At 42.1% G+C, this 24,873-nt stretch overlaps 3 protein-coding genes across 3 annotated transcripts; 2 read left to right on the top strand and 1 right to left on the bottom strand.

The window, feature by feature from the left end:
- The first annotated feature begins 519 nt into the window (after positions 1-519).
- On the top strand, positions 520-3,360 carry rab9a (RAB9A, member RAS oncogene family). The gene is made up of 3 exons (XM_080536150.1): positions 520-599; positions 1,283-1,384; positions 1,628-3,360. The coding sequence occupies exon 3, from the start codon at positions 1,654-1,656 to the stop codon at positions 2,257-2,259; it is 606 nt and encodes a 201-aa protein (XP_080392276.1). The 5' UTR covers positions 520-599; positions 1,283-1,384; positions 1,628-1,653; the 3' UTR covers positions 2,260-3,360.
- An 8,296-nt stretch (positions 3,361-11,656) lies between these two features.
- On the bottom strand, positions 11,657-13,838 carry trappc2 (trafficking protein particle complex subunit 2). Its single transcript, XM_080537364.1, has 5 exons — positions 13,800-13,838; positions 13,452-13,572; positions 12,899-13,041; positions 12,550-12,637; positions 11,657-12,471 (listed from the first exon to the last, which is right to left on the bottom strand). The coding sequence occupies exons 2-5, from the start codon at positions 13,542-13,544 to the stop codon at positions 12,373-12,375; spliced, it is 423 nt and encodes a 140-aa protein (XP_080393490.1). The 5' UTR covers positions 13,545-13,572; positions 13,800-13,838; the 3' UTR covers positions 11,657-12,372.
- A 465-nt stretch (positions 13,839-14,303) lies between these two features.
- On the top strand, positions 14,304-23,894 carry ofd1 (OFD1 centriole and centriolar satellite protein; the record flags this gene model as incomplete). Its single annotated transcript, XM_080536090.1, has 22 exons — positions 14,304-14,402; positions 14,734-14,934; positions 15,060-15,128; positions 15,223-15,250; positions 15,370-15,480; positions 15,582-15,718; positions 15,811-15,984; positions 16,087-16,193; positions 16,303-16,422; positions 17,201-17,274; positions 17,386-17,477; positions 17,643-17,832; positions 18,746-18,876; positions 19,111-19,222; positions 19,744-20,517; positions 20,827-20,956; positions 21,064-21,161; positions 22,450-22,587; positions 22,788-22,966; positions 23,074-23,214; positions 23,329-23,393; positions 23,756-23,894. The coding sequence occupies 22 exons, from the start codon at positions 14,304-14,306 to the stop codon at positions 23,799-23,801; spliced, it is 3,216 nt and encodes a 1,071-aa protein (XP_080392216.1). The 3' UTR covers positions 23,802-23,894.
- Positions 23,895-24,873: the final 979 nt, after the last annotated feature.

The following is a 24,873-nucleotide window of genomic DNA, read 5'->3' as shown; positions in this document are numbered from 1 at the left end:
AAAGTTGCCCCTCTAGATAGAGTCAAACTATAGTATATGAATGCTTTGCTACATTATTGCAGGTTTAAGTGGAGCTTACAGTGCATTTCTCTATTTCTCCTACTACTGTCACTAGATCTGTGACAGACTCGAGACAGCTCGAGACTTCTCCTGGGTCACATGAGTCGCTGCTAAACAGAGGCTGTGTTCGAAATGGCATACTAGCATACTGCATACTAGCATACTGCATAGTAGCATACTCAATTAGTATATACTGCATACTGCTTACTAAATTCATAATAAGTATGCCAATACCAGCCGACCGAAAATCTAGTATACATTTCTTGCATACTCAAATTTCACATACTCTACAGTGTGAACGCACTGCATACTCAAAATCTACGTCATATCTAGTATGAGTAGTATGCTAGTATGCCATTCCGAACACAGCCAGAGGCTAGCCCACAGGCAGCGCCATCATCGGTTTAGAAACCAGTCAGATAACGTTAGCTTAGCATGCTCTAGAGCCAGCCTTTGAGGCCAGCCAACTAAACCAAAAGGATAACGAAAAATCATACATCAAACATCAACAATCATCACTGTCCTTGCGACAGTTAACGGTAAGTGCCATATTTATTACGGAATGGATTTAGATAAGGCTGCGATGCTAGCTAACTCGATAGCTTCCTCTTATCTAAACAGCTAGTTAAGCTAGCAAAAAGTAAGAAAAGGGGGTCGGACTAATGTCTGTAACGAAAACACACTGGTACGTTTCATGATGTTGACAAACCGTGAGCTTAGAATGAGAAGGTTCTATCTCCGTTTAGGGCAGTTCAGAGATATTGAGCGTCAAAGTTTTTACATTCCATTATGTTTTATGAGATGGAACCGTTGTATTTTATGAATTACTAACTCAAAAATGTCTACATTTTAAAAAATAACACCACACAGGCATTAATACACACCTAATGGATCAGATTATGTAAAAAAAACTCAATTTTGACAAAAATGGAGATAGAACCTTATAATTCTAACGTCACGAAACGCCTCAGCAGGCTTGTTAGTGTAGTTCTGGTGTAACAGTATCCTTCTCTGTTAATATACATTAATAGAAACCCTCACTGGAAGGAAATTAACTTTTTTGTTTACAATAAATAGGTAACATTTTTTTTTTATTATTCCAGTATGTCATCCTATTCAGTAGACGAATCCCATGTCTAGCTGTTTTTAATTTGGTTTAGTCAGTTAATCATTGGAAGCTGTTTCTTTACAGTTGAATGTTGGTATACTATCTATGCTTCAGATTATAATGACCGACACAGAACGCATGTGACCAAGGAACCCAAGTGTCTGTAGCACATGACCCCAACCAGCTGAGACTGGAGGAGGCTTCAATCATTCACTGGTAAGTCAAAGCTCTGCCCTGACACTCACAGTAAAGATTAACCACAATACCTTTCCACTATTTGTGTGCCAACATTTTCGGACCGTGTCGCATTTGCTGAACATGACTAACCTGAAAGTGTCCCTAGGTTTCAGATGGTTAACAAGCCAGAATAAGAAAAGAAAAAAAGGGGTTAGTCTGTGTACAATATAGCCATTTGTCATACAACCATTAATTACACACCCACTGCATTCTGTCTCCAAGGCTATAGTTTTTCAAAGTGAACAGCCATGGCAGCCAAGTCACCCCTACTGAAAGTCATCCTGCTGGGTGATGGCGGCGTGGGGAAGAGCTCCCTCATGAACCGGTACGTCACCAACAAGTTTGACACGCACCTCTTTCACACCATCGGAGTGGAGTTCCTCAATAAGGACCTGGAGGTTGACGGTCGCCTGGTCACCATGCAGATCTGGGACACTGCAGGACAGGAGCGCTTCCGCAGCCTGAGGACTCCCTTCTACCGCGGCTCCGACTGTTGCCTACTCACCTTCAGTGTAGACGACAGCCAGAGTTTCCTCAACCTCGCAAACTGGAAGAAGGAGTTTATCTACTACGCAGATGTCAAGGAGCCAGAGAAGTTCCCGTTTGTGGTGCTGGGGAACAAGCTGGACGTGACAGAGAGGCAGGTGTCTACAGAGGATGCCCTGGAGTGGTGTCGGGAAAACGGAAACCACCCTTATTATGAGACTAGTGCCAAAGATGCCACCAACGTGGCGGTGGCCTTTGAGGAGGCAGTGCGGAGAGTGTTGGCCATGGAGGAGAGGGCGGACCACCTCATCTCCACAGACACAGTCAACCTTCATCGAAAGCCCCGCTCAAGCACCTCCTGCTGTTGATAACATGGAATCAGTAGAGAACTGAAGATGTGTCTCACACAGGATTAGGTTTATTTGCACACAATCCCAATTGTAATTCTCTCTATGCTTCTCCCTTTAATGTGCACTCCTTCAACCCCTATCAAAGGAGTCAAAAGCATGAGATTGGGGTAAAAATAGGCTGGAGGGTGTTTCCACCATATTTTTGGCATTCTTTTAAATGTAATGAGTGAACAATTGAACGCTTCAGGAAGAAAGAGGAGAAATTCAGATGTGCTTTGCTCTGTTTGCTAGAACCAGTGGATGACATTACACTCAGTTTGTTGGTCTAGGTTCTTATTTCGAGAGGTTACCATTATGTGCATTCTTGATACTTGTCAGATTGTATCAGGAATATCATTGGAATTGCAACCTTTCAATGATAGACAGTTGTAAAAACATGTTATATTGTTATACCACTGTGGTTGCCGGATGGATATTTGCAGTTTCACTTCCTGCAGTTGATATTGCCAGCATCAAAAGAGGTTTTTCACACTGTGACTCTATAACTATTTGAATCAAGGTTGAGATGCCTTACAGCTGAAAGTATCACAAGTTGACATGAACTGCTTTACTGGTTTACGTGAAGTAAAGTACATTTTTATAAAAACATGTTGACATCCATATCGAAATTGCAATTGCAAGTTACTTATGTCCTTAATTGACTTTTAAAGGTAGACTTTGGCATAAGCCGTTAATGGGAAACAGCGGGGTGACGCTACCAGAGATCATTTCAAAACTGAGATGATCAACTCCGGCACGCATATCATGGTGGTGCGCATGTGCTGATTTTCACATCTTAACTTACTCCAAATATCTTTGCTAAAAGTTGCTATGACTTCCTGGAATGATGTCATATCTCAAAGTCTACCTTTAAAGGAGAAGTTTAAATAGTGCCAAACATAATATATTCATATTTATAACAACATGAAATGTTGAAACACAACAGAGTAATTTATACAATCTTCACATTTTATTTAGATCTCTTAAAGTTAAATCATTAGCATCACTACTTTATTGTACAGAAAGAAAGTAGGGAATCAGCCGGGGCAGACATGGATGCTTTTTACATTAAATGCTACAGGCCTTTGTAGTGTATTCTTATTGATTATGAATCAAAGAACAGTTAGTTTAAGATAATTTAATTAGTTACAGGCAGGTTTATACATTACATCTGTTCCCCGTGGATCCTGGGTGAGAAGAGCGCTCTCTGTGTCCCTGTCTCCCCTTTCCCCTCCAGAGGGGAGGGGCCAGCATGCATGTGTGTCCCTACTCAACCCCCAAAGGTCCCTGCTGGTCATCTGTGTCCCTGCATGCCCTGGCATGTGTGTGTGTCTAAAACATACCACATATTCATACATAGATCATACATACTACAGAAATATACTACACATCCCCCCTCGGACCACCCAGAGGGTGTTCCGAAACGAAACTACCATAAAACAAAAACAAAAACACAAAACCCCACAAAACATTCCCAAAAAAAAAAAAAAAAAATTTTTTTTATTTTTTTTTCAAATAAAATTAAAAATTAAAAAATAAACAACAACAGACAGAAAAACTACACCAACACACAACACAAGAAGTACAATAACACAGACCAACCCAGGACCAGTATTAGGAACCAAAGATATCATAAACAAAAAATAGAAAACAACCAATAATAAAAAGAATTTTGAAAATAACAATCACAATTAAACTAAACACAGTTTATCATGCACAAATCAATACAGAAACTTCCAACGACCGATGTTTTCTTTGTCCTTGAAGCGTCGGGGTCAGAGGTTACTAGCACTTGTACCCAGTTGGAGAACAGCCTTTACCGCTGTCTCAGATTGACAACACTTTCATAGTCAGGAGCTTTCCATTTTCGTTGCGCTAGGAACAGAACCTCTCTCCTAGCTCTGTGTAACCACCACATCACTTCTCAACTGACCTCAATCACACGATATAGAAACAAACAAACAATACACAAATAATGACATTCAGTTATCATAACACATAATTTTCCAACAGTAAGCATAGGACAAAGGGAATGCATTAATGCATAGATCTTCACCTCAGGTGAGGACTAGTCTTCTGAAAAGTTCATTAACGTGGACTGAGTGACTGATTTTCCAAAAACAGTCAATGAGGCCCTGCCTTCTAAGAAAGTCAAAAATCATGTCTGCTATAATAGGTGCTCCTATCTTGGCAAAATAAGTTTCCCATTCCCCTAAGACCGTTTCCAGCCATGCTATCATCTGCTGTCCATTCCCGTCGTTCCCTTTGATCTGCTGCTTCACTACCCTATTCATAGTCTTTAATCTTTTCCTAACTGGTCGTCGTCCGTCAGTGTCATTGAGGTTAAGGCAGCCGCCTGGTCCCCTCCCACGCTGATCAAGGTCTGGGGAGTCGCCCTCAGCATCATCTGAAGCATGGTGCAGGCACTCGCCAGCATCCCCAGTAGCACAGGTGTCCAGGCTTTGGACACCCCCAGGCTGGACCTCCAGACTGTCAGCACTCTCTGCTTCGTTGGTTTCTGGTTCATTGGCATCTGGACAGCTTTCCACTGTCCCCTCGGTTTCAGGCACTGCCGGTAATGTCACTGGCTGTAACACTGGCATTGCCACTGGCTCTGGCAACACCACAGCATCTCCTCGTAGCTCCTCCTTCTCAGGTTCTCTGGGGACCTCGGCACCTGTTGGCACAACATCCTGCCTACTCTGTACATCCACCCCCCTGTCCACCACCCGTGGCCCTATTGGGGTAGGGATATGCCCAGACACCACTGGTGTACCCACTCTGATGTTGTTTCTCCAACAGACCCCACATTGACCTAAAGCATGGTCAATCTGTTCCATCAAATATGGACTCCAAAACCCATATTTCTTGGTGATCTTGCGTCTTACCTCCCCCCTAGCCACATGTGCTAATCCATGGGCTTCCTGTATTAACATGCCTAATAAATCTGAGGGTGCTACAACCAACCCCTCATGATTCCTCCATAGACCTGTGTCATCCTGACTTGCCCCCCTTGCTAGCCAAACGCTCTTGTCTAACGTAGTTACTCTACTCTGTAACATCAATAAATCCTCAAGTGTGACCATGCCCTGTAATTGCTTTTCATGTGTGACCAGAAGACCTTTACCTGCCTTGTCTGCTCCTGTAATGGCTTTGGCTGCATCCTCTGCAGCCCTGTTACCTTGTGTGACATGTGATGAGTCAGACCTGTGTGTGGCACACTTCACTATAGCTAATTCCTTTGGCTTCATCATGGCTTGTAACAGCTTCATGATCTGTGCGTGATGCTGTATAGGCGTACCATCAGTTCTCTTAAAACCCCGCCCCCTCCATACAGCTCCATTAAAATGACAAACATTATGTGCATAGGCAGAGTCGGTGTACACTGTCACTCTCCGTCCGGTTCCCAAGTTGCATGCTTCTGTGAGGGCAATCAATTCAGCCAACTGAGCCGAGCAAGGCTGAGGAACTGCCTCAGCCTGTTCTACAATAAACTTTGAATTCTGTGCTTTAACTAAGGAATACCCAGCGCACAACGTTTCTCCTACCCCGTAACAAGACCCATCAACCCAATATTCTATATCAGCTCCCTTTAAAGGCAAAGCTTGTAGGTCTGTTCTATGCTTAATCACTCTGGCTGTCGATGGAACCTGAGCACCGGATGGCATCGTCACCTGACATCCGTCAGGTGTGCATTTTACTGTACAGTTCAATTGGCATAGAGCATCTCTCCCTAGCAGCCCTGTTGGCGTGTGTTCTGACACAAGTGTTGACAGAGTTGCTCTCTGTCCCTTGTACTCTAAGTCTACAAGCTCAGTTGTAGGAATCAGCTGTTTAATTCCCTCAAATCCGATTGTCTTCACATATTCTCTAGACATAGGGAGGTGCGTGGCGCCTTCAGGCTTCTGTGTCACCACCAGCTGGCACCTCCCACTCGGATCTTCCGGGCACCCCTATAGGCCAGCTGCTGGGCCTCCGTAAGGGTTCATCACTCCTGGAGCAGGTGTAGTAGGGGGCCAATATCCTCCTCCTTGGCTCCCCCCTGCGCCCCCCTGGGGCCTGTTGCAGCAGGCACAGGCTAGATGTCCATTCTGGTCACATTGGCATGGTTCTAGCATCTCCTTCCCTGCTGCTGTCCATCCCCCTGGTGGTGGTCCTTGGCCAGGCTGTGTGTACCTCTGGTATGGAACCGCTTGCACCCCTGGTGGCCCTTGTGGGTATGGATACCCCCCTTGTGGCCCCTGTGGGTAGGACTGGTAAGTAGCAGGATACCCCCCTTGTGGCCCCTGTGAGTAGGACTGGTAAGTAGCAGTCTGCACTCCAGGTGGCTGTTGCTGTGGGGCTAAAGCCTGCACTCCCTCTATGTTCCTCTCGCTTTCAGTCAATTGCAAATGAGTCAATATTCTGAGGGATTCTTCGTCTCGTGCCTTCTGTATCTGAATGTTCTTTCGATATAACTCAACTTGATGAGCCACGTGGTCTATATAAACAGCTTTGTTCATGTGTCGTAGCCCCACCACTTCTGCTAGCTTATCCTTAACTGGGGTAGGAAGCCCTTCTTGTATTTTTTCCCTGATTATGGATTTTTCTAAGGGGTTATCTTCAGCGTCTTTCCCTGTCACACTTCTCCATTGAGAGTGCATACGGGCAATATAACCCCTGGGATTCTCATCCCCCCCCAGTGGCTTCACAATGATATTGTCTGGGTGAATGTGAGTAGGGTAGGTCTCTCTGATTGCTTTCCACAGCCTGCCTCTGTTTGCTGCGAAGAGCTCTGGATCATAAACTGATGTATTGATATATCTATGAAGTCCTGCCTTCATCAATATTTCCTGCATTGTATCCAATCCTGCAATAAAAGCTAAGAGTCTTTTCAGGTCTCCCATCGCGGCCTGCGTTCCTATCAGTATCACGTCGACTTGCGCCGTCCAAGAATGTCCTCCCTCTTGAAGAACTGGGAGTTTCTCGATCACTTCAGACAAATCTGTATGATGCCACGGATGATATTCCATCTTGTTACCCCGAATCAGCACTGGACAGTTCTTTAATGTATTTGATGACATTCGGTGACAATCTCCCTCTTTCTCCGGGCGTCTTCTCCCACCTTTCCTTTCGGCTGTGGCTATCATCTTCCTGACCTGCGCGTGGTAGCCTCCATCTGCATTGTCGTCATCACTTGAGTCTGCACTGCCATCTTCGCTGTCATCTTCCTCGTCACTCCTGTCGTCCCCTTTTCCCCTTGGCTCCTTCTTCTTCTTCTGGGAATGATCCTCCAGTGCCTTAGCATATGGAGGGGGACTGGGGGCAGGACACTGAGCTATTTTCTGTCCCTCTACCTTAAATAGATCTAAAATAGCTAACTCTAACTTGCGTTTCTCTGATCTAATCTTTCCTCTTTGATGTGCTTTGTGCCCATTGATAAGTATTTCCAATGTTGCAATTAATTGTAAATTAATGCTGCCCTCTTTCGGCCACGGCTGTTCAATGTATGCCCAACGGCTATTCCATTTCGTTGACATTTTGCTAATTTCCCTAACAAGAGGATTCATTTTTTCCACTACAGCCATAGGGGATAACGTAGCCAACATTCCACGATGTTCACTAATATCTTTTAACAGCTTCGTGGAATTCGACCCCATTCTACTTGTTCAATATGCTGACAATATTCTATATTAGATAAGGTGTACGCTTCTTACAACCCACCTTATTTTGTCTTGTTTGCTAAACAAATGCTAGTCCAATATAACTGTATTAACCATCCCCACAAAAACCCTGCAACTCCAGAATAACAGACTTGCCTCTTGTGTATGTCAGTGCAGTATTAACTTAAATCTAATAGCTGTGTAAGTACTTTATACTTAAATGTGTTTCCTAATTGTTTATGAATGTGTCACTTAATTACTCATTCAATACTAATTACAGTTCTGGTCAACACAATTATTAAATCACAAAGATTGGTCAACACCTAAGTATTCACTGATTTACAAAAACCCTTTTACTGCTTAATTATCAATACAATCTATTCTGCTATTCCTAATCAAAAGCTGTGGAAATGACCTAACTAAAATAAAAGATGTAAATTACAAATATTAATTATAACCTGTAGAGAAATCGACTTGTCATTGGGAAAAGAATGAATGATTAATTATTAATTACAATCTGTACAGAAATCGACTTGTTAAGTGAAAGGAATGAATGATTAGTTAGAATTATTCACTATATCATCATATACATTGATTTAAAACTTATGGAATCAATCAATTGTTTTGGGAAACAGAAAATGAATGATCTGAATAATTAATTCAACTGATAAGTAATTAATTAAATTAATTAAAGTAATTTAATATAGAACAATCATTTAACCATCTATTTATTAATGTATCGGACTGTTTCATCGACCTCAGCTGTATCTCCCTGAGGATTCAGTGTTTTAAAATGTATTGTCGTATTTCGACCAGCAGATGGAGCTGTGCTCCGGCTAACGCGCATCGATTGCGCATGCGCCAACTCTTAGCCAAGGCTATGAATGTTTTAACCGTAACTCTAAACTATTTAAAATACCCCGAGATCAATTCACCATATCTCTATCTTAAATACTATAGTCTATGTAATGCAACAATCACACGCAACCCCCCTACGTGTCCGAAGCCTAAAGGCCAGAGACAGAAAGCAGGCGGCTCAATTTAACAACCCTTTTGTCCTTGAGAAACCACCGCGTGTTTGTAGCCTGCCCTCATAAAGATGGCCTCTGTGTGTGTCCTTCCCCAAGGACAAAGAAAAATGGCTTCTAAGAATGGACTCTCTGACACACTGCAAATGGCGTCACGTTTCCCTCATAAAAATGGCGTCTAAACTCCGCCGACAGTACACTGCAACACCCTCATAAAAATGGCCGCCCACACAATAGCGTCCTCTCACACAGACAAAGAGAAATGGCGTCTACAGTTCTGCTCATATGTTTTTCACTTCTACAATATAAAACAGACTACCCAGTCCTCCAACACATAAACACAACCTCACCGAATTTTACACAAACACACACACGATATTCCAATACCGTACAAACAAATCACATACCATATTTTACAAAAAACGGGCTACAAAGTCCGGCTCTCACCACCCACACTCCAAAGATTTATGAAAAGTTTGCATCTATTCCAACAAGATTACCGTTACACAGATTCTTTTGACTATAACTTATCTGAGATTTACAGTTTATTTTAAACACACCAATCGACTAGAGAGAGATTTCTGCAGAAAATCTGCCTTCTTTGTTAGATTGAAGTTCGCAAAATACTGTAAATTAAGTTACATTTATCTCCTGGCTGGCTCGCCATTTACTGTAGTGTATTCTTATTGATTATGAATCAAAGAACAGTTAGTTTAAGATAATTTAATTAGTTACAGGCAGGTTTATACATTACATCTGTTCCCCGTGGATCCTGGGTGAGAAGAGCGCTCTCTGTGTCCCTGTCTCCCCTTTCCCCTCCAGAGGGGAGGGGCCAGCATGCATGTGTGTCCCTACTCAACCCCCAAAGGTCCCTGCTGGTCATCTGTGTCCCTGCATGCCCTGGCATGTGTGTGTGTCTAAAACATACCACATATTCATACATAGATCATACATACTACAGAAATATACTACACCTTCCTTTTTTTGCAATGTTTGTTGAAAGCATAATAGGGAATACTGGACACAATGTTTGATGCACCGAAGCATAAGATCCAGAGTTGACAAAGAATAAATTATATAGCTGCACCGTTATCCTGCATTAAATAATTCTCAATTACAGTTTGTATATTGTACAGTCTCTTTTTTAGAACATCAGAATTTCAATGGTCGAGCAACCTGTTGAATGTGATTTTTAGATGGCTAATATTTCCATTAGGATCTTTGACATGATGACGTAGATGAAGGAATGAAGTGAACGGTCTGTTGACTAGGGATGCACCGATACCAGTACTCATACTTGTACCAGATACTGTGCTCATGTACTTGTTAAACTACTCCGATACAACCGCTCCCGATACCACTTTTCGATAACGTAACCTAACCCCTTATAGCAGGTAGACAGAGGAGGAGCAATATCATTTTTGTTTGGAGATATTTTAGGAAAAGCAATGATGATGATGATGATGATGAGAAAAATAGAGCAGACTGCAAGCTGCTCTGCTAAATTCTGTATGTGACAGGGTCTGGTGAAAGTGGTCAGAAAAAGTTGGGAATCGTCAAGTAGCGAAAATGACAAACGTTTCTTTTAATTGTTTTCCTTTTTTTCATATTACAAAAGTTTAAGTGGGCCTACTAAAAATAACAAACAACAACTTAAGGATCACTAAATACTTATTTGTCAGCGAATTCAGCTTGTTTTTGATTCACTGTATCGGCTGCCTTCCTGCTTTGGAGGTGAATGTTAGTGATACAGTTGGGGAACACATCAACATTTTGTTGAGACTTTGGTATTAACATTAAAGTCCATTTGTAAATCAAGTTATGTGTAATAAAGTGGAATGAAACAGGAACTGTACATGGCTTGTAAACAAACGTATGTTTTTGGACTGTCCAAAAGCAAGGACTGTGTGATCTAGTTATGTGTTTTTAGCATGTTCATGTTCTATCAACATGTTGTGATGTGCTAAACATGCACTTTGATGGTAGCAAACACGCTTGTTTTGTTAAGAGCGTATTTGGTTTGAAGTGTACCAACAATCAAATAAGCATATCTTCAATTATTTTCAGATTTCAGTGTATGACATTTTAAAGCTTATAATGTGCTGACTTGGGGACCAAAACACCAGATCCTGTCACACATGTAATTTGTTAGTCAAAATGTGAGGTACAGCTGATAAAAATAAAACATGTTTTTTAAGTCATTGTTAGAACTATAATGGTATTATTAAGTACTCTGTAACAGTACTCGGTGTCGGCAAGTACCCAAATGTAAGTACTTGTACTTGGTCTGATAAAAGTAGTGTATTGGTGCATTCCTTCTGTTTACATCTAACATGCATTAGATAATGCATAACATGCATAATTCAAATATTGATTTCATTTTCTTACACATTAATATAGTTTTGATACTAAAACGTTCAAAAGTTATTGTGCAATGTTGTAGTATTGTACATTGCCAATTCCTCTTCTTTATTGATTGATCTCATTACATTGCATTGAGGACAGTTTTATTGTTGCTCATCTTTCACATTGCTATACACAATGTGGTCTAGAATGACTGGAATGCAAGTTGAATGGAAAAAACTATTTAAATAAAAACTCTATGAAATATACTCTCTGAAGACATATTTCTTTTTTTTTTCTCTTTTATACAAAAAGCTAAGTACCAACACAGTAAACATACACTTAGAAAAACAGTACGACAGGCTAAGACTTAAGCACTAAGTCATTTTCTAGTGTGGTGTGAATGATTATTTCATACATACAATATTTAAATCCAATACAGGCAGACAATTCACGGCTCAGTCCTGTCAGTAGATTTCAGTTAAGTTGATAATGTGAGTCAGGTGGTGTGTGTTACCTTGTCTGTATTGGCTTTTGTCTGTATTGATCATTTAAATAACCATTATGTTGGCAGGTCCTGGGGTAGTTAAACAGATCTTATGACAGGGCAGAAGACTGGACCAAAGTTCCATGGATGCTTGTCTCTGTGTCAGTCAATGTTCAGTGGAACAATTTGCCATGGCACAGAATGTGTACCAGGAAGAATTTCAGAGGAATTCAGTATAATCAATAATCATATGTATTTAATAAAAATAAAAATAAACTGGGCAGTGAAACATCTTGCAAACATCAACATAAATCAAACTTTATATTAACCAAGTTCATTCATGATTAAGAGAGGGTTTATACAGACCAAGTCATTATTATCAAACTATACCAGTCTGTCAATCACACATGACCATCCATTCACTACGCAATAATGTTCCATAACAGGGGAATTATGATAGTCATCCATACAATGGTAAGTATCAAAAAAGTAATAATACTTTTTTCAAATCATGAAATACAGTACACGCAACAGATGTTCTGAGATATTTCAAAAACAAATCACATTCATCATAGAACAGGTAGGTCATCAATCAGTTCAGAAGATGCTTCTTTCCAAGGAACTGCACTTTTCTGTCGAATGCCGTGGAACGGATCGGTGCGTTGGTTTCATAAAAAGGATTCATTGCAAACTGGAAGAGAGCACAATTCATTAACCAAATGTAAATTCATGTTTAGTGTAACTGTATGTGCTCAGAGCGGGAACTCACCTTTATGTATAAATCATACACATCATTAAAGAAGTTTTTAATTCCATCTTCTTGTCGGACATCATGAAGCATGATTAATCTCATATGTAGAAAAGTGTGTTAAGGAATACGGTTGATTGACAGGACATATTACACATCTCCACCACTCATAACCAGGCCATTTGTCTTTGGCCTGGTAAGTCACTTTTGGAAAAATGTAAATGGCTAAAGAAAACGTGGCATGCTTGGAATGTATTATATTTTAATAATTCTCCTGATCTACATTGCTGACTGAACCCCTATCCCTATGCATTATGTAGCCTACAATTCACAGGGCTGCCTTTAGGTTGTAGCCAGAAAAAGGATATGTCCTGCAGTGACAAAGGCAGAAACAAACCACTCGTTAAATTTGTCCACAGTTTTCAAATACATATTGTTAGACAGCCACATGTTTTCATCCACCAGATCCAGGGCTGCATGTGCAATGAACTGGTTCAAGTGACGATGGTCATCCTGTTAACAGATTAAGACAGATTGGAGTAGTCTAAATCTGACATAAAACGTCATTATTCCCTATATATGTAATACCTCATGGGTACAGGAATACATATTATCAATACTACCAATATAGACACATGTTGATGTTATTTCAAAAGAGTTATCCACCGAGACCACAACCAAATGTTCTGAGGATCTGTTTGATCAGCTTGTTTGAGATAGTGAGTCAGTGCAAATGGATCAGCCTACATTAACCTCTGTTTGGTACAGGACAAATACATCACATAGTAATGAGGCGATGAGCCCATATTTCCAGACCTGTCAACGATAACGATAATGGTAAATCAAAAATGATATCAATCTTATTAGGAAAGGGTATAACAAAGTAAGACATATTCATAAACATAATAAAACGAATAGCCTACCTTTGACTCAGCTTTACCAGTGGGCAGGAACTCCATTTCAAAGACAGGATTGTCGTGATGACCAACCATGACAAAATAAAAACTGCCAGACATCGTTGCTTTTTAACAATTGCGCCTTGACCTAAATAGTCAACGAATTCAGTGTTAGCAGCTTTCCCAAACCAAGCAACTATTTTACAGTAGGGATAGCTAGCTAGCTAGCAAATATTACGATTTTTTTCGGCGAGCTAAACATAGCAAAACAACAAATGCAATATTGTTACACAAATAATTCAAAACAGATATTGACATGACGCTCAAAACAGAAGGAAATGTATCATTTGATCCATTTGACACGGGTTTGTTTACCTGTCTTTCTCAGCAGAAGCCACCCTGTGAATGCTGTCGATGTTTGATGACGAAACAAAAAAAAGTTGTTTAAGACTAAAAAAATGCATTAACATATTTGCTTGAATACAACTATTTTTGTTTCATGCATTCCAAACACATATTTAGTCATATTTAGAATAACGTTTTATTATCTGTTATTGTGATAAACGTTCTCATAGTTCATCTGATTGAAAACATTCACCAACGTCATAACTGTGAACCCGGAACTAAAATAATAACAGTTGAATTCAAAACCGTGGGCACTTCATTGGAGAACGCTGTTCGGTTACTAGGCAAGCGATTTAAACCCCTATATCGATTGAATGGTGTTTATGTAAACACCTACAGTAAAACACTGTTTGTTATTACTGTTACTGTTTGTCATTGTACACAGCAGTATAATAGGACTCTCACGAGAATGGCAGCTATCTATTTCTAGCGTTGATTCCTAAAAATCCATTCTGTTTCCTGACGCAGGTCAACATGTCTGTTGCCAAGGAGGAAGCCGCTTTCTCCCCAGACGAGCTGAGGAAGAGGCTTTATCAAACCTTTAAGAATCGAGGAGTGCTTGACACTCTCAAAGTGAGTATTAATTTAAACCATGAGTTTTGAACCTTTGATGCTCAAATTAATTGCATTATCTGGTGTGGAAATAAAATAAAATAAAATAAAGCCCAGTCTTGCCATTAGGCAAGTGGTAGTACATATTTTCATAGGCAAAGGATTTAAGTTGGTGTGTTTTCCCCTGCTTTTATATTCATTCTATGCATATATATGTTTTTATATTGACTTTATGTTCTTATTCCTGTTGTAAAGCACTTTGAGCTGCATTTCTTGTATGAAAGGTGCTATATAAATAAAGCTTTACTTACTTACTTACTATCTTACCCCCTTGATACCATGCTCCTTCTAGACACAGCTTCGTAATCAGTTGATCCATGAGTTGGGGCACCCCGTTTTGAGAGGAGAAACCGTTCCCAGGCCAGTCCTTGTGAAGTCAGACTCTCTGCTTGTCACAGCCTCTAACAGTCTGGTGGCTGACCACCTACGACAGTCAGGATATGAGTATACCATGTCTGTGTTTTACCCTGAATGCGGTCTGGGAAAAGACAAGGTGAGCAGTGAGCACTGTCATGTTTATTGTGCGATCGATTGTGCTTGCATAATTTGAATGTAAGACATTCAGATACAGAAAAAAAACCTTATCCCCTAATGCTGTCATCATCATCATCTCTCAAGGTTTTCACAGCCAGAGACCTTCTTCACCTCATGAAAATCAGTCCCTGCTCAAGCCTTTACAAATCTCTGGTAATGAAAACATCCTTGTAATATGAATTAATCAGATATTGATTATTGTTTGTTCTCATGACGACAATAATGTTTCATTGAATTTTGTCAACAGGCATCAAAGACACAGACAGATAATAAAGGTACGCTGCATGTTGTGATTTTTGCTTGATTCTTATCTCCAACTGCCCTGGCCCATCAGGTCATGTGACGGCTGGCTCACAGACATCCTGTCATGTCCCCCGATTGACGTCTCTTTTAGGTTTCTTGATGAGCCTTCTCATGGAACTAACTGACCATCACTTGCACGGAGAACACTGTGATGCGGACACTCAGACCACCACCACTACACCCATTTATAGAGAATCTCTTGGTATGAAATGCTCTCTCAAGTTGACCCAGGTGTCATAGATTGGCAGACCCTCCTTGCTGTCTTGTAAAGTTGTATGTAATAAGTTTCTGTTCCCTTCCCAGTCGACAAGATGAAAATGATTGATGAGGAGTATGAAGCCCTCAGTTACAAAGGAGACAAGTGGGTTTCATATGAAGCTAAGCTTACTGCATACAGGAAAGACATTGAAGCACAGGTGCAAGCAGAGATGAATGCAAAGGTATGTAAATCTCCTCCTCAAAGTCTGTAGCCATTACCATATTTCTGAGTATGTTTTGTGGTATTTTTAATTTGGTGTTATGCTACCCTCAGCTACAGCATTTTAAAGATATGGAAATAGCCAAAGTAAAGATGGAAGAAAAAGAGAAATCTCGTAAAGAAATGTTGGAGCTGAGACAGGATATGGAGAGGACTGTTGAGTTGAAGGCAGAGGCGTTGATCAACAGGGAGAAAAATGCAATTGACCGACTACAAAAACAACAAGAGGTACATGGCACTCCAAACATTGATCTTACACTGATTCAATAGCCATTTAGTATTACATTTGCCACATGCTGCTTTATTTGTTTATGCTGTTTCTACTTTCAGATTGAAGAAAAGAATGTCTATATGCAAAGACAAGCCGTCCTAAAAGAAATTGGAACCATTCGGAATAGAGAAACAGAGCTGAGGCTAAGGAATGAGGCTTTTGAGAAGTAAGATCATGTTGTTATCACCATGATAATGTTGCTGAATCATCGCTTTGTCCCAAGGTAACCAGGGTTAGTTTATTAATGTTACTCACAGAATGCATGTTGACCACAGAACCTGCAAAATTCAGGAGGAGAAGACTAAGACCGTGGAGGAAATGCTGAGGAGAAGAGAGACTGTAGTCAAGACGATGGAGGACACCTATGACCAAAAGTTGAAGAATGAGCTTTCACGGTAATTTGATTATGTGGTATTCAACCAAACACCATACTTAGTCTTTCAACATGTACCTTTGTTGAGGTGGAATAAAATTGGTGTATCGGCTTACTTTACCTACTACCAACATGGAATGATTGTAGTGGAACAGCTATTCTCTGTCTATCCAGAGGGTGTCACTCATGTGTAAACAGAAATGTAGGCCAATGATCCACCTTGATGTCGTATTGATGTTGTATATTTGGACCATTCCATCACTGACAATTGTGACTCTATGACCCCTAGCATAAGTCTTTTTTTTTTCTTCATTATTGATGTTGTTGGTTTGTCATATTGTTGCTTCCTCTGTGATAGATTTGATAACGGGGTGTTAGGGAAGATGCTACTGTATACAGAGCATGATACTGCTTTATACATGGAGATGAAAATCTTTCTGTCATCATTATCTAACTTTGACTCCCATCACAGATCTATCACCTCTTAAACCCTACAACCACACAGTATTTATGTTTAGCTGACAGTAAGCATTAGTGTAACATGCTGTAAGACTGGCCACTGAGGTTGAGCAACAAGAAGCCCAAGGCAAGCGATTTAAATCAATGCAGTAACCCAACCACGCTATGCACTGTCTTTGCCATACCATAGGCAACTGGTTCTGTGATTGGTGGTTAATATTGATGTTACAATCCATGATATAGAGTGATTTTTTAAGAGACATAGGACTAAAGGAATGATATTACCATCCGTCCTTTTATGTCATGTAATGTGTTGTTTTGTATTTATTTGTAATTATAAGGTATCAGCTTGAGTTGAAGGAGGAGTACATCAAAAGGACTGAAAAGCTTACGGAAAATGAGAGAAGAAACAAAGGTGTGTGTGTACGTGTGTACGTGTATACGCTTTATCAATGCATCCTGTATATCATATTGTACAGTACAACTTGTGAATGTATTATCTCTAAACATATTCTTTTTTTCTCAGTGGAAACTGATTTCATACAGAAGGAGTCGGCTGCACTCAATGCAAAACTAGAGGAACACAACGCAGCCTGCTCTGAGTTGAGGCGACTACAGGTAAACCGTTTGAATGCTAAGGGGGCTGCTTTTTAGTTCATGCTATGGCTGTCTCAGTAGATGTCTCTTTTCAATTCTGAAACCATCTTCTGTGTGAATGATTGAGATTGATCCGTTTCATATCAAATATGGCTGAATATCCTGTGCATGTGCTGCTGTGTGTAGACGGAGCTGGACACGTCCCAGACACAGGCCTCCCTACTGAGCCAGCAGAATGAGCTTCTGAGGGAGAGGCTGGAAACCATGAGTGACTACCCCACCCTGAGGAGAGAGAGGGTGGAGCTGCATGGCCAACTCAGGCTGCTGCGGAAGCAACAGGAGGAAACCCATGAAGAGAATCAGTTCCTACGAGCAGGTGAGAGGAGTGATAACCTGACCCATGGCCTCTCCCTTACAGGTGGGGTTCTTCAAACGTTCAAGCCCAGATGTTGTATGGGAAATGAGTGTAACCTTTTGCTTTCTTTAGGACAAAAGTGGATTCTTATTCTCATAAGTAGACCACTCCTTCTCAAATAGGCATGTGTATGGATTTTGAAAAGAATGCATAACAACATTTATGTAGGGTTCTTTTTCATAGCCCAGAGAAGGCATTTATTTTTGAGACATTCAACGGTTTGTGGTGTTACTTGTATAGTGTCTGGAAACGCACTGTAGTGTGAAGCATTCAGTCTTGGCTCTGTGGTTGAGTCTTTGTGGATGTGTCCTGCCTGTCAATGCAGGGCCTCTTTGCAGTGTCTGGCGGTGGCTTTACAGACAGCTCTGTGAAGTGAAAGCTGGGGGAGGAGGGAGGTGGGTAGTCGGGTAGTGGGGTAGTGGCCCGGGCCAGGGAACTGAGGGGAGTGGAGGGACCTGGAGGGACAGAGGGCCCTCTCTACTGAGGGCTGAGCACCAACGCTTCACCCCCCTCTCTCTGAGGCCCACAATGCCCTTCCTGTCAGAGGAGCAGACAGGGGATCAGTGGGCCTCTCTCATCCTCACTAACAGTAGGCTTCATTAAGCACACAGTACCATGTGTTCAGTGCTCCACACAACCATCCCAAAGCATCATCATGTCAGCCAAATGTAGCCTAGGAGATTAACGGGTGTGTATCTCATAGACAGAGTCACCTCACTTCTGATTTTCACCTCACCCCTTTGGCACAAAACATCCCTTCAGTGCTTTTCAAAAAGTATTCATGTTCACAGTTGCAAAATGAAATGTGTGTCCTCTGACACTGCAGAAATGAGTGCTTTAATGTGTAAGCTGATGTTGTGACCCACCTCTCTAGATCTAGGCAAGCCGTCAGCGGAGCAGCTGGCCCTGCAGACGGAGCTGAGGAGGCTGCAGAGTGCCAGGAGACTGGATGAGGAGGAATTTGACAACCAGAAACAGGTGCTGCAGGCACAGCTCCACAGTGAGGTCAGTGACACATAGAAAGTGTGGGAAACAAACAACGTAGTCACTTCTCTTTAACACGTGCTGGACATCTGTCATGCCGCTTCTGGTTTATTCAATGGCTATGGCCAAGTCTTGGGTCTGTGTTTTCTCTTGGACCTGTTGAAGGATCTTGACTATTATACTTGACCTGTGTGTGTGTGTGTGTGTGTGTGTGTGTGTGTGTGTGCGTCCTTGTCTGTGCGTCTGCCTGTCCAGGTGGAGCGCTGTGCCCAGATAAAGGCCCAGCTCATTGAGTGTGAGGAGAGGACCCAGTGGATGACCACCCATCTTGAGGAGGTCAAGACACAGCTTCGCCAAACACAACTAGGTACACTTGACTGAGTGTGCATGGTCCCTATCGCTTGTTCTTAATTGCTAGTTACTATAAACTGTGTTTGAATAGTGCATAGTTCCACTGTAGCTCCTCCTAGTTCCATAGTAGCACCTCTGCTACACAACTATGTACTTTGCATGGTGCAGATGCATAGCTTGTGCAGACACCGATTTAGTCTTATAGTTAATTGTGGCTTTCTTACATTGTGCCCTGTTATTCTTCCGCACTGATCCTAAGAAATTGGAACAATTGGAAGTCCTCCAATAGGTGTTTGTTGAACTGCTTTTTTGTAGTTAGTGAAGATAATGGACAGGAGACAAGACGAGGAAGCCACTTTAGAATCTGTCGAATCATCTTGAATCAGATTACAAATCAAGTCTTCTAATCTGATTCCTTACGGTGGTGGGTCTTTCTTCTTTTCCCTTAAACTTTCTTCCTTTTCTCTCCCCTTTTCTTTTTTGATTCCCTTTTTCCACCTCTTGGCACTGTGTGATCTTGTGTGATGATTGGGTCAGCTCTGGAGAATGAAGTGCTGCGTAACCCTAAACCCTCTCTCGTGGACCGCTCAGTGCTGGACCTCAGCTCTGATAAGCTGGTACCCCCTGACATCTATGTGGACACGGGGCTGCTGAGGGGCAGGGGCAGGGCAGGTTATGATGATGTGATTGAAGCAGGTGTGCTGCCCTCTCGTGGGCGCAGCAGGAGCCACTGGGGCCGGAGCAGCTCCCCAGACTCCGACACTGAGCTGGTGGCTGGAGCCAAGGCCAGGATCAGAGAGCTGGAGAAGGAGGCTGAGACTCTTGAGGAGGCGTATAGGAACTACCAGCAGAGGGCAGTACACAATGCCGTAGCACACATGCTGCCCCCACGACCTTTCTCCCCCCAGCGAGCACCCGTTTCACAACTACCTCAATCCCCCCAGAGAGCACCAGTCTCACACCGACCCCACTCACCTCAAAGGCAACATGTCTCTCATGAGCACTCTCGCCCTCATTCACCCAAGCGACCCCAGGTCTCTCACAGACCTCTCTCACCCCAGAGGCAACACTCCCCCCACCACACTAGAACCCCACCGCCCCCACAGCCCAGAGTGACCTTTGCTGAAGAGCAGGTCAAGTTTCAGTTCCCAGGCCCAGTGAGTGACCATGGCCTCCAGTCCCTGGACTTCAGTGAGCCCCCGTTTACAGGAGACAGACCCCCCCAGGAGAGCAGCTCTCCCCCCGCCAGACGCCTGTCCTCCACCCCCATCTCCCTCTCCAGGAGGCAGCGTCAGACAGAGCCTGTGGAAGGTAACCGCTTCCTGTCTGAGCACTGTGTTTTACTGTGTCGTTTCACTTCAAAGGGATTTGATGTACCAAGGTCTGCACTGCTATTAAATGAACTGTACACGAGTCGTGGAAAGAATGTATTGCTCACACCACTTGTCCTTGAGTTTTATTACATTAATCACTGAGGATTAAATGGATCAGTTAATATCGCACATTGTAAACTATAATGTAACATATTTTAAACTCTTAAAATCTTAAAACGGACAGAACAGATGTTGTATTCCTGTTGCTGCTGTATGCTTTAACTATTGCTCTTCCTCTAATCATCAGAACCTGAGGTATCGTCTGTGCCGTTTCCTGGTCTGTCTCCTGAGAGGCAGCTATCCCCAGGAGACCTCTCCTCTGACCTCAGTCCGCCTCGCAGTCCTCAGATGAAGAGCACAGCACGAGACCAACACAGGTACAGTATCACCAGCCTTCACCTCAGAGGGGGAAGGGCACTACTACAACATCTCCCAACCCGAAAGCAGAGTTTCAGTGAACACTTGTGTCTTTTATTTTCTTCAGCCCACCGCAGGTACAAAACATCTTCTCAGGTTCAAGTTCGGAGTCTTCCCCTCAGCCTGAAAAGATAACCATTGAAGATCTCACTGAGCCCTTGCCAGGTACTGCAAATAGACAGTGTTGATATCCTGTGTTTGTGTTCACCCTGCTGTGTGTGACTACATCTGACACAACTGGTGTACACTGTCTTCCTGGTGTGCTGGGGGTGTGTTCTCTACGGTTTCTGTTCTCTCTACGCTTTCTGTTTTCATTGTTCCTCTATCTTTTTGACGGCGTTTAGACCATTGTAATCACAATGACTATTCAGTCCATTTGTCTGTGCTAACTAGTAGCTCCAGCAGTGGGATTAACTTGAAACCCAGTCTGTCTTTCATTATGATCCAATCTGCCCTGGAAAAAGAAATCACCACACTGCAAATACGATTGATGTGTTTGCAAAGCTTTTCAGTCATAGTATTCCACTCTCCACTATATAGTGTAAGCCCTCTTGACCATAACCATTGTACTGAGTTACGATGGACCTCACACCTAAATCCCTGGACCACATGAAGCAGAGGTCTATTTATAGCTGCAGTGTATGAGGGATAGCAGAAGCCCTCTCTGTAGGACGTGGAGCAGGGATGACAATCCCTCAGTGTTCCCAGCATGTCTTGCTTCCTGAACACACAGCACCTGTGCCTTTCCCCACTTCTGCTGTAGACACTAATGGCATTGTGGGAGGGAGAGGAGGACCTTCGGTAACACCCCCAAAACTACACGATTGGCTTGGTTTATGCTGTTGCATTTTTTACCAGTGGCATATAACAGTACGTATATATATCAAAACTGGTCAGCATCTAGTTTAAATTAATTAATTCATCATTTAAATTGGCAGACTCAAATTATTGATCTGTGTGTTTGTAAATCCATTGCATGCTTCCACCAATTGATGTGAAGCATCTTAAGATCTCACTGCTGCTTCGGTGCCAATCAGCCAAGGGTGCTTCGAGTACGCCATCTGTCTGCCTAGCAAATGTTCTAAACACATTTGTTGATTTCATACTTCTGGTGATTTGTGAAACCTCTCTTGGTTACGTGATTGTGGATCCCGTCCAAAATACTTTCTAAGCTTATAATAATAGATATCCAAATTGGTATTAACATGAAGAAACAGGAAGAAATTATTTGATTTTGTTTTCTATATGAATGCACACAGGTTGCCTATGAATGTTCTACTAGTTATGGTGGTTCCCAAATGATTTTTTTTATGAATGTGTGACTGGCCTGTAGTGTCCTTTCAGGGGCCCTGCACAATGGTGAAGATGAAGGGCAGCTGATTATGTATTCTGTCGCAGGCCTCCTGCATTATGGGCCAGCATAAAGGGCCTCTTTGTGTGTGTCTCCCTCCAGAGCCTGGCCATATTCCAGAGCTGCTCCTGGACACGGCCATCCCTGTCTCTGAGGAGGCCCCTGACGGGCACTCTGGCTCCCCTCCACGGGCCCCATGGGACCTCACAGACACACAGACACACACGCAGACGAAGGGGGGTGAGTGAGCAGACCCCCGCCCCCTCCCCCCCCTCCATCTATAAAACGTTCAACGTTTAACTGACCCAGCCTTCACCACACCCATAATGGCCATACTCAATTATGTCCTGGCCCATCATTTGTAACTCTTTGGCAAGTTTCAGAGCTTACCATAACAATGTATTCCGCCTAGACTCGAGTTAACACGTTTCTCTTTGTAGAAGTCCAACAAACTCTCGATGAACCTGTCAGACAAGAGGATGATGATGATGATGAAGAAGAAGAGGAGGAGCTGAGGTGGGAACAAGAGAGGAGAGAAAGAGAGGAAAGACGACAACTGGAAAGGGAGGAAGCCCAGGAGAGGGAGCTGAGAGAACTTGCAAGATTGGAGCAAGAAAAGGTAGGGATTATCTACTATCAAGTTACACTATCATTGTCCACTTCACTGTTCTATTTCTCTCTGTCTAATGAGCTTTGATTAATTGAGGACCTTCTTTTCTTCTGTAGCCTTTTGAAGAGGTGCAGCAGCATGGACAAGAAGAAGAAGGAGAGAGAGAAGAGCAGGATGTGGCAGAGCCTGCTGAGTGGAAGACCCCGTCCTCAGATGTAGATCCTCTTCAGAAGTACATGATGGTCCTGGAGGCAAGAGTGAGTCAGCGTGCACAGCTGAGAGACACACACACACACACACAGGACACCATCAACAAAACCACTGAAAAGCTTTGTTGTTACTGTAAATGTGTGATTGTGTTTGTTTTTCAGAGCCCTGAAAAAGCAGAGCCAGAACCCAAGAGCCATGAGAGTTTGTCTGGGGAGAACAATGACAGGTACAGTAACCCTGAGAGTTTGTCAGAGGAGAACAATGACAGGTACAGTAACCCTGAGAGTTTGTCAGAGGAGAACAATGACAGGTACAGTAACCCTGAGAGTTTGTCAGAGGAGAACAATGACAGGTACAGTAACTCTGAGATGAAAATGAGACCACAGGATTGCTTTAACTAGATCTTAATATGCTAGACAAAGTATGCCAGCGGGGGTTCCTAACTCCTTTCAAAAGAAAAGGATCCTCTGATGCCAGTCATTGTCGTCGCTTTAATCATTAATTGAGGGCCAATTGATCAAGAATGTATTTTTAATTATTAAGAACTTAGTCTGTACTAAGGAACACGTCTCACTTTGTTCTCTCTAGCATCGTTTCATTTGCTCACGAACAAGCGGATGAAGAGTTCTGGTGACCTGGTGGAGAAGGATGTCAGGGTGCTTACCAACTTCAGATGAATGTTACACACTACCATATTCTTGTACTGTGGATTGTGTTTATATATTTCTGTCAATATTACAATGTTTTACAATAGTCATTGGGTTGCATTGATTAAACTTGAATGTATCTATTTTGTATTGATTTAGACTGTATTGACGATGTAATTTGTTTTGTATTATGAAATGTTGCTATTTCAATCAGGGTTCATAAGCATTAATAAACCATATATTTCTACATCACAAAGTGCCTGCTTGGTTGTGCCTCTGCTGTCTTTCAAACAATGTTTGTGTTGCATGAAAAAGAAAAGCCATACATTATTGAGTTGAGTTTTTTTATTTTCATAAAAACTGTTAACAGGCTGCATGAGAAATGTCAGAGGGGAAACCCCAGTCAGACAAGGTGTTGGATTGGTGTCTTCCTGGTGATTGATAGGTAGCCATATGATTCTTTATCTTTTTGGTTCTATACACACAGGAAGCACGGTATGAGACGCTCTGATATAACTCAATAGTACTGTATAGTACATCATAGTCATCTTCCTGTAGGCCACTCTATACCTTTTAATCAGGTGCTCTGTTGTACAATACTTCTGATGCATCATTGTTTACAAAATAAGAAGTAAATAAAGACATACAGTGGCCTATAAACTTTGGCTGGACCTTATTCTATTCATGGTCAGATTGCCATTTCAAATTATACTGCATGGTGATAATGCATTGTCTTCTGTCAGATAGCACCACTCTGTCCAAACTAATGTAGTAATCAGTCGAGGGACTAGTGTTGCCACCTAGCGGAAGACAATGGATGATAGTGGTGTTGTGATTAACAGTAATCATTTAGGAATTATGTGAAGTCATCTGAACTTAATTCACAAGGAAGCCCTTGACACTCAATACAAAATATGGATATACTGTCTATTAGGTTACAAAATACTACAGGATTCATATACTTTTGACTTGGAAAAAGAAACGCTAAGAAACACCTAGGACTACTATACAATAGGCATACAATGGATTAATTTGTTCTTTGTTAGAAAAAAAAGGAAT

This window comes from Nansenia antarctica (assembly GCF_963989245.1).
Source record: "Nansenia antarctica genome assembly, chromosome: 7".
Lineage (NCBI taxonomy): Eukaryota > Metazoa > Chordata > Actinopteri > Argentiniformes > Microstomatidae > Nansenia > Nansenia antarctica.
The sequence above is the reverse complement of the archived record's forward strand: the minus strand, read 5'-3'. Positions and strand labels throughout refer to the sequence as shown.

Excerpts from the sequence above, each read along its gene's own strand:
- rab9a (XM_080536150.1), top strand. The coding sequence starts at position 1,654 with ATGGCAGCCAAGTCACCCCTACTGAAAGTCATCCTGCTGGGTGATGGC.
- trappc2 (XM_080537364.1), bottom strand. The coding sequence starts at position 13,544 with ATGTCTGGCAGTTTTTATTTTGTCATGGTTGGTCATCACGACAATCCT. Across the intron at positions 13,042-13,451 it reads CTGGTAAAGCTGAGTCAAAG|GATGACCATCGTCACTTGAA; the intron begins GTAGGCTATTCG and ends ATCTGTTAACAG. Across the intron at positions 12,472-12,549 it reads TGTATGATTTATACATAAAG|TTTGCAATGAATCCTTTTTA; the intron begins GTGAGTTCCCGC and ends GCTCTCTTCCAG.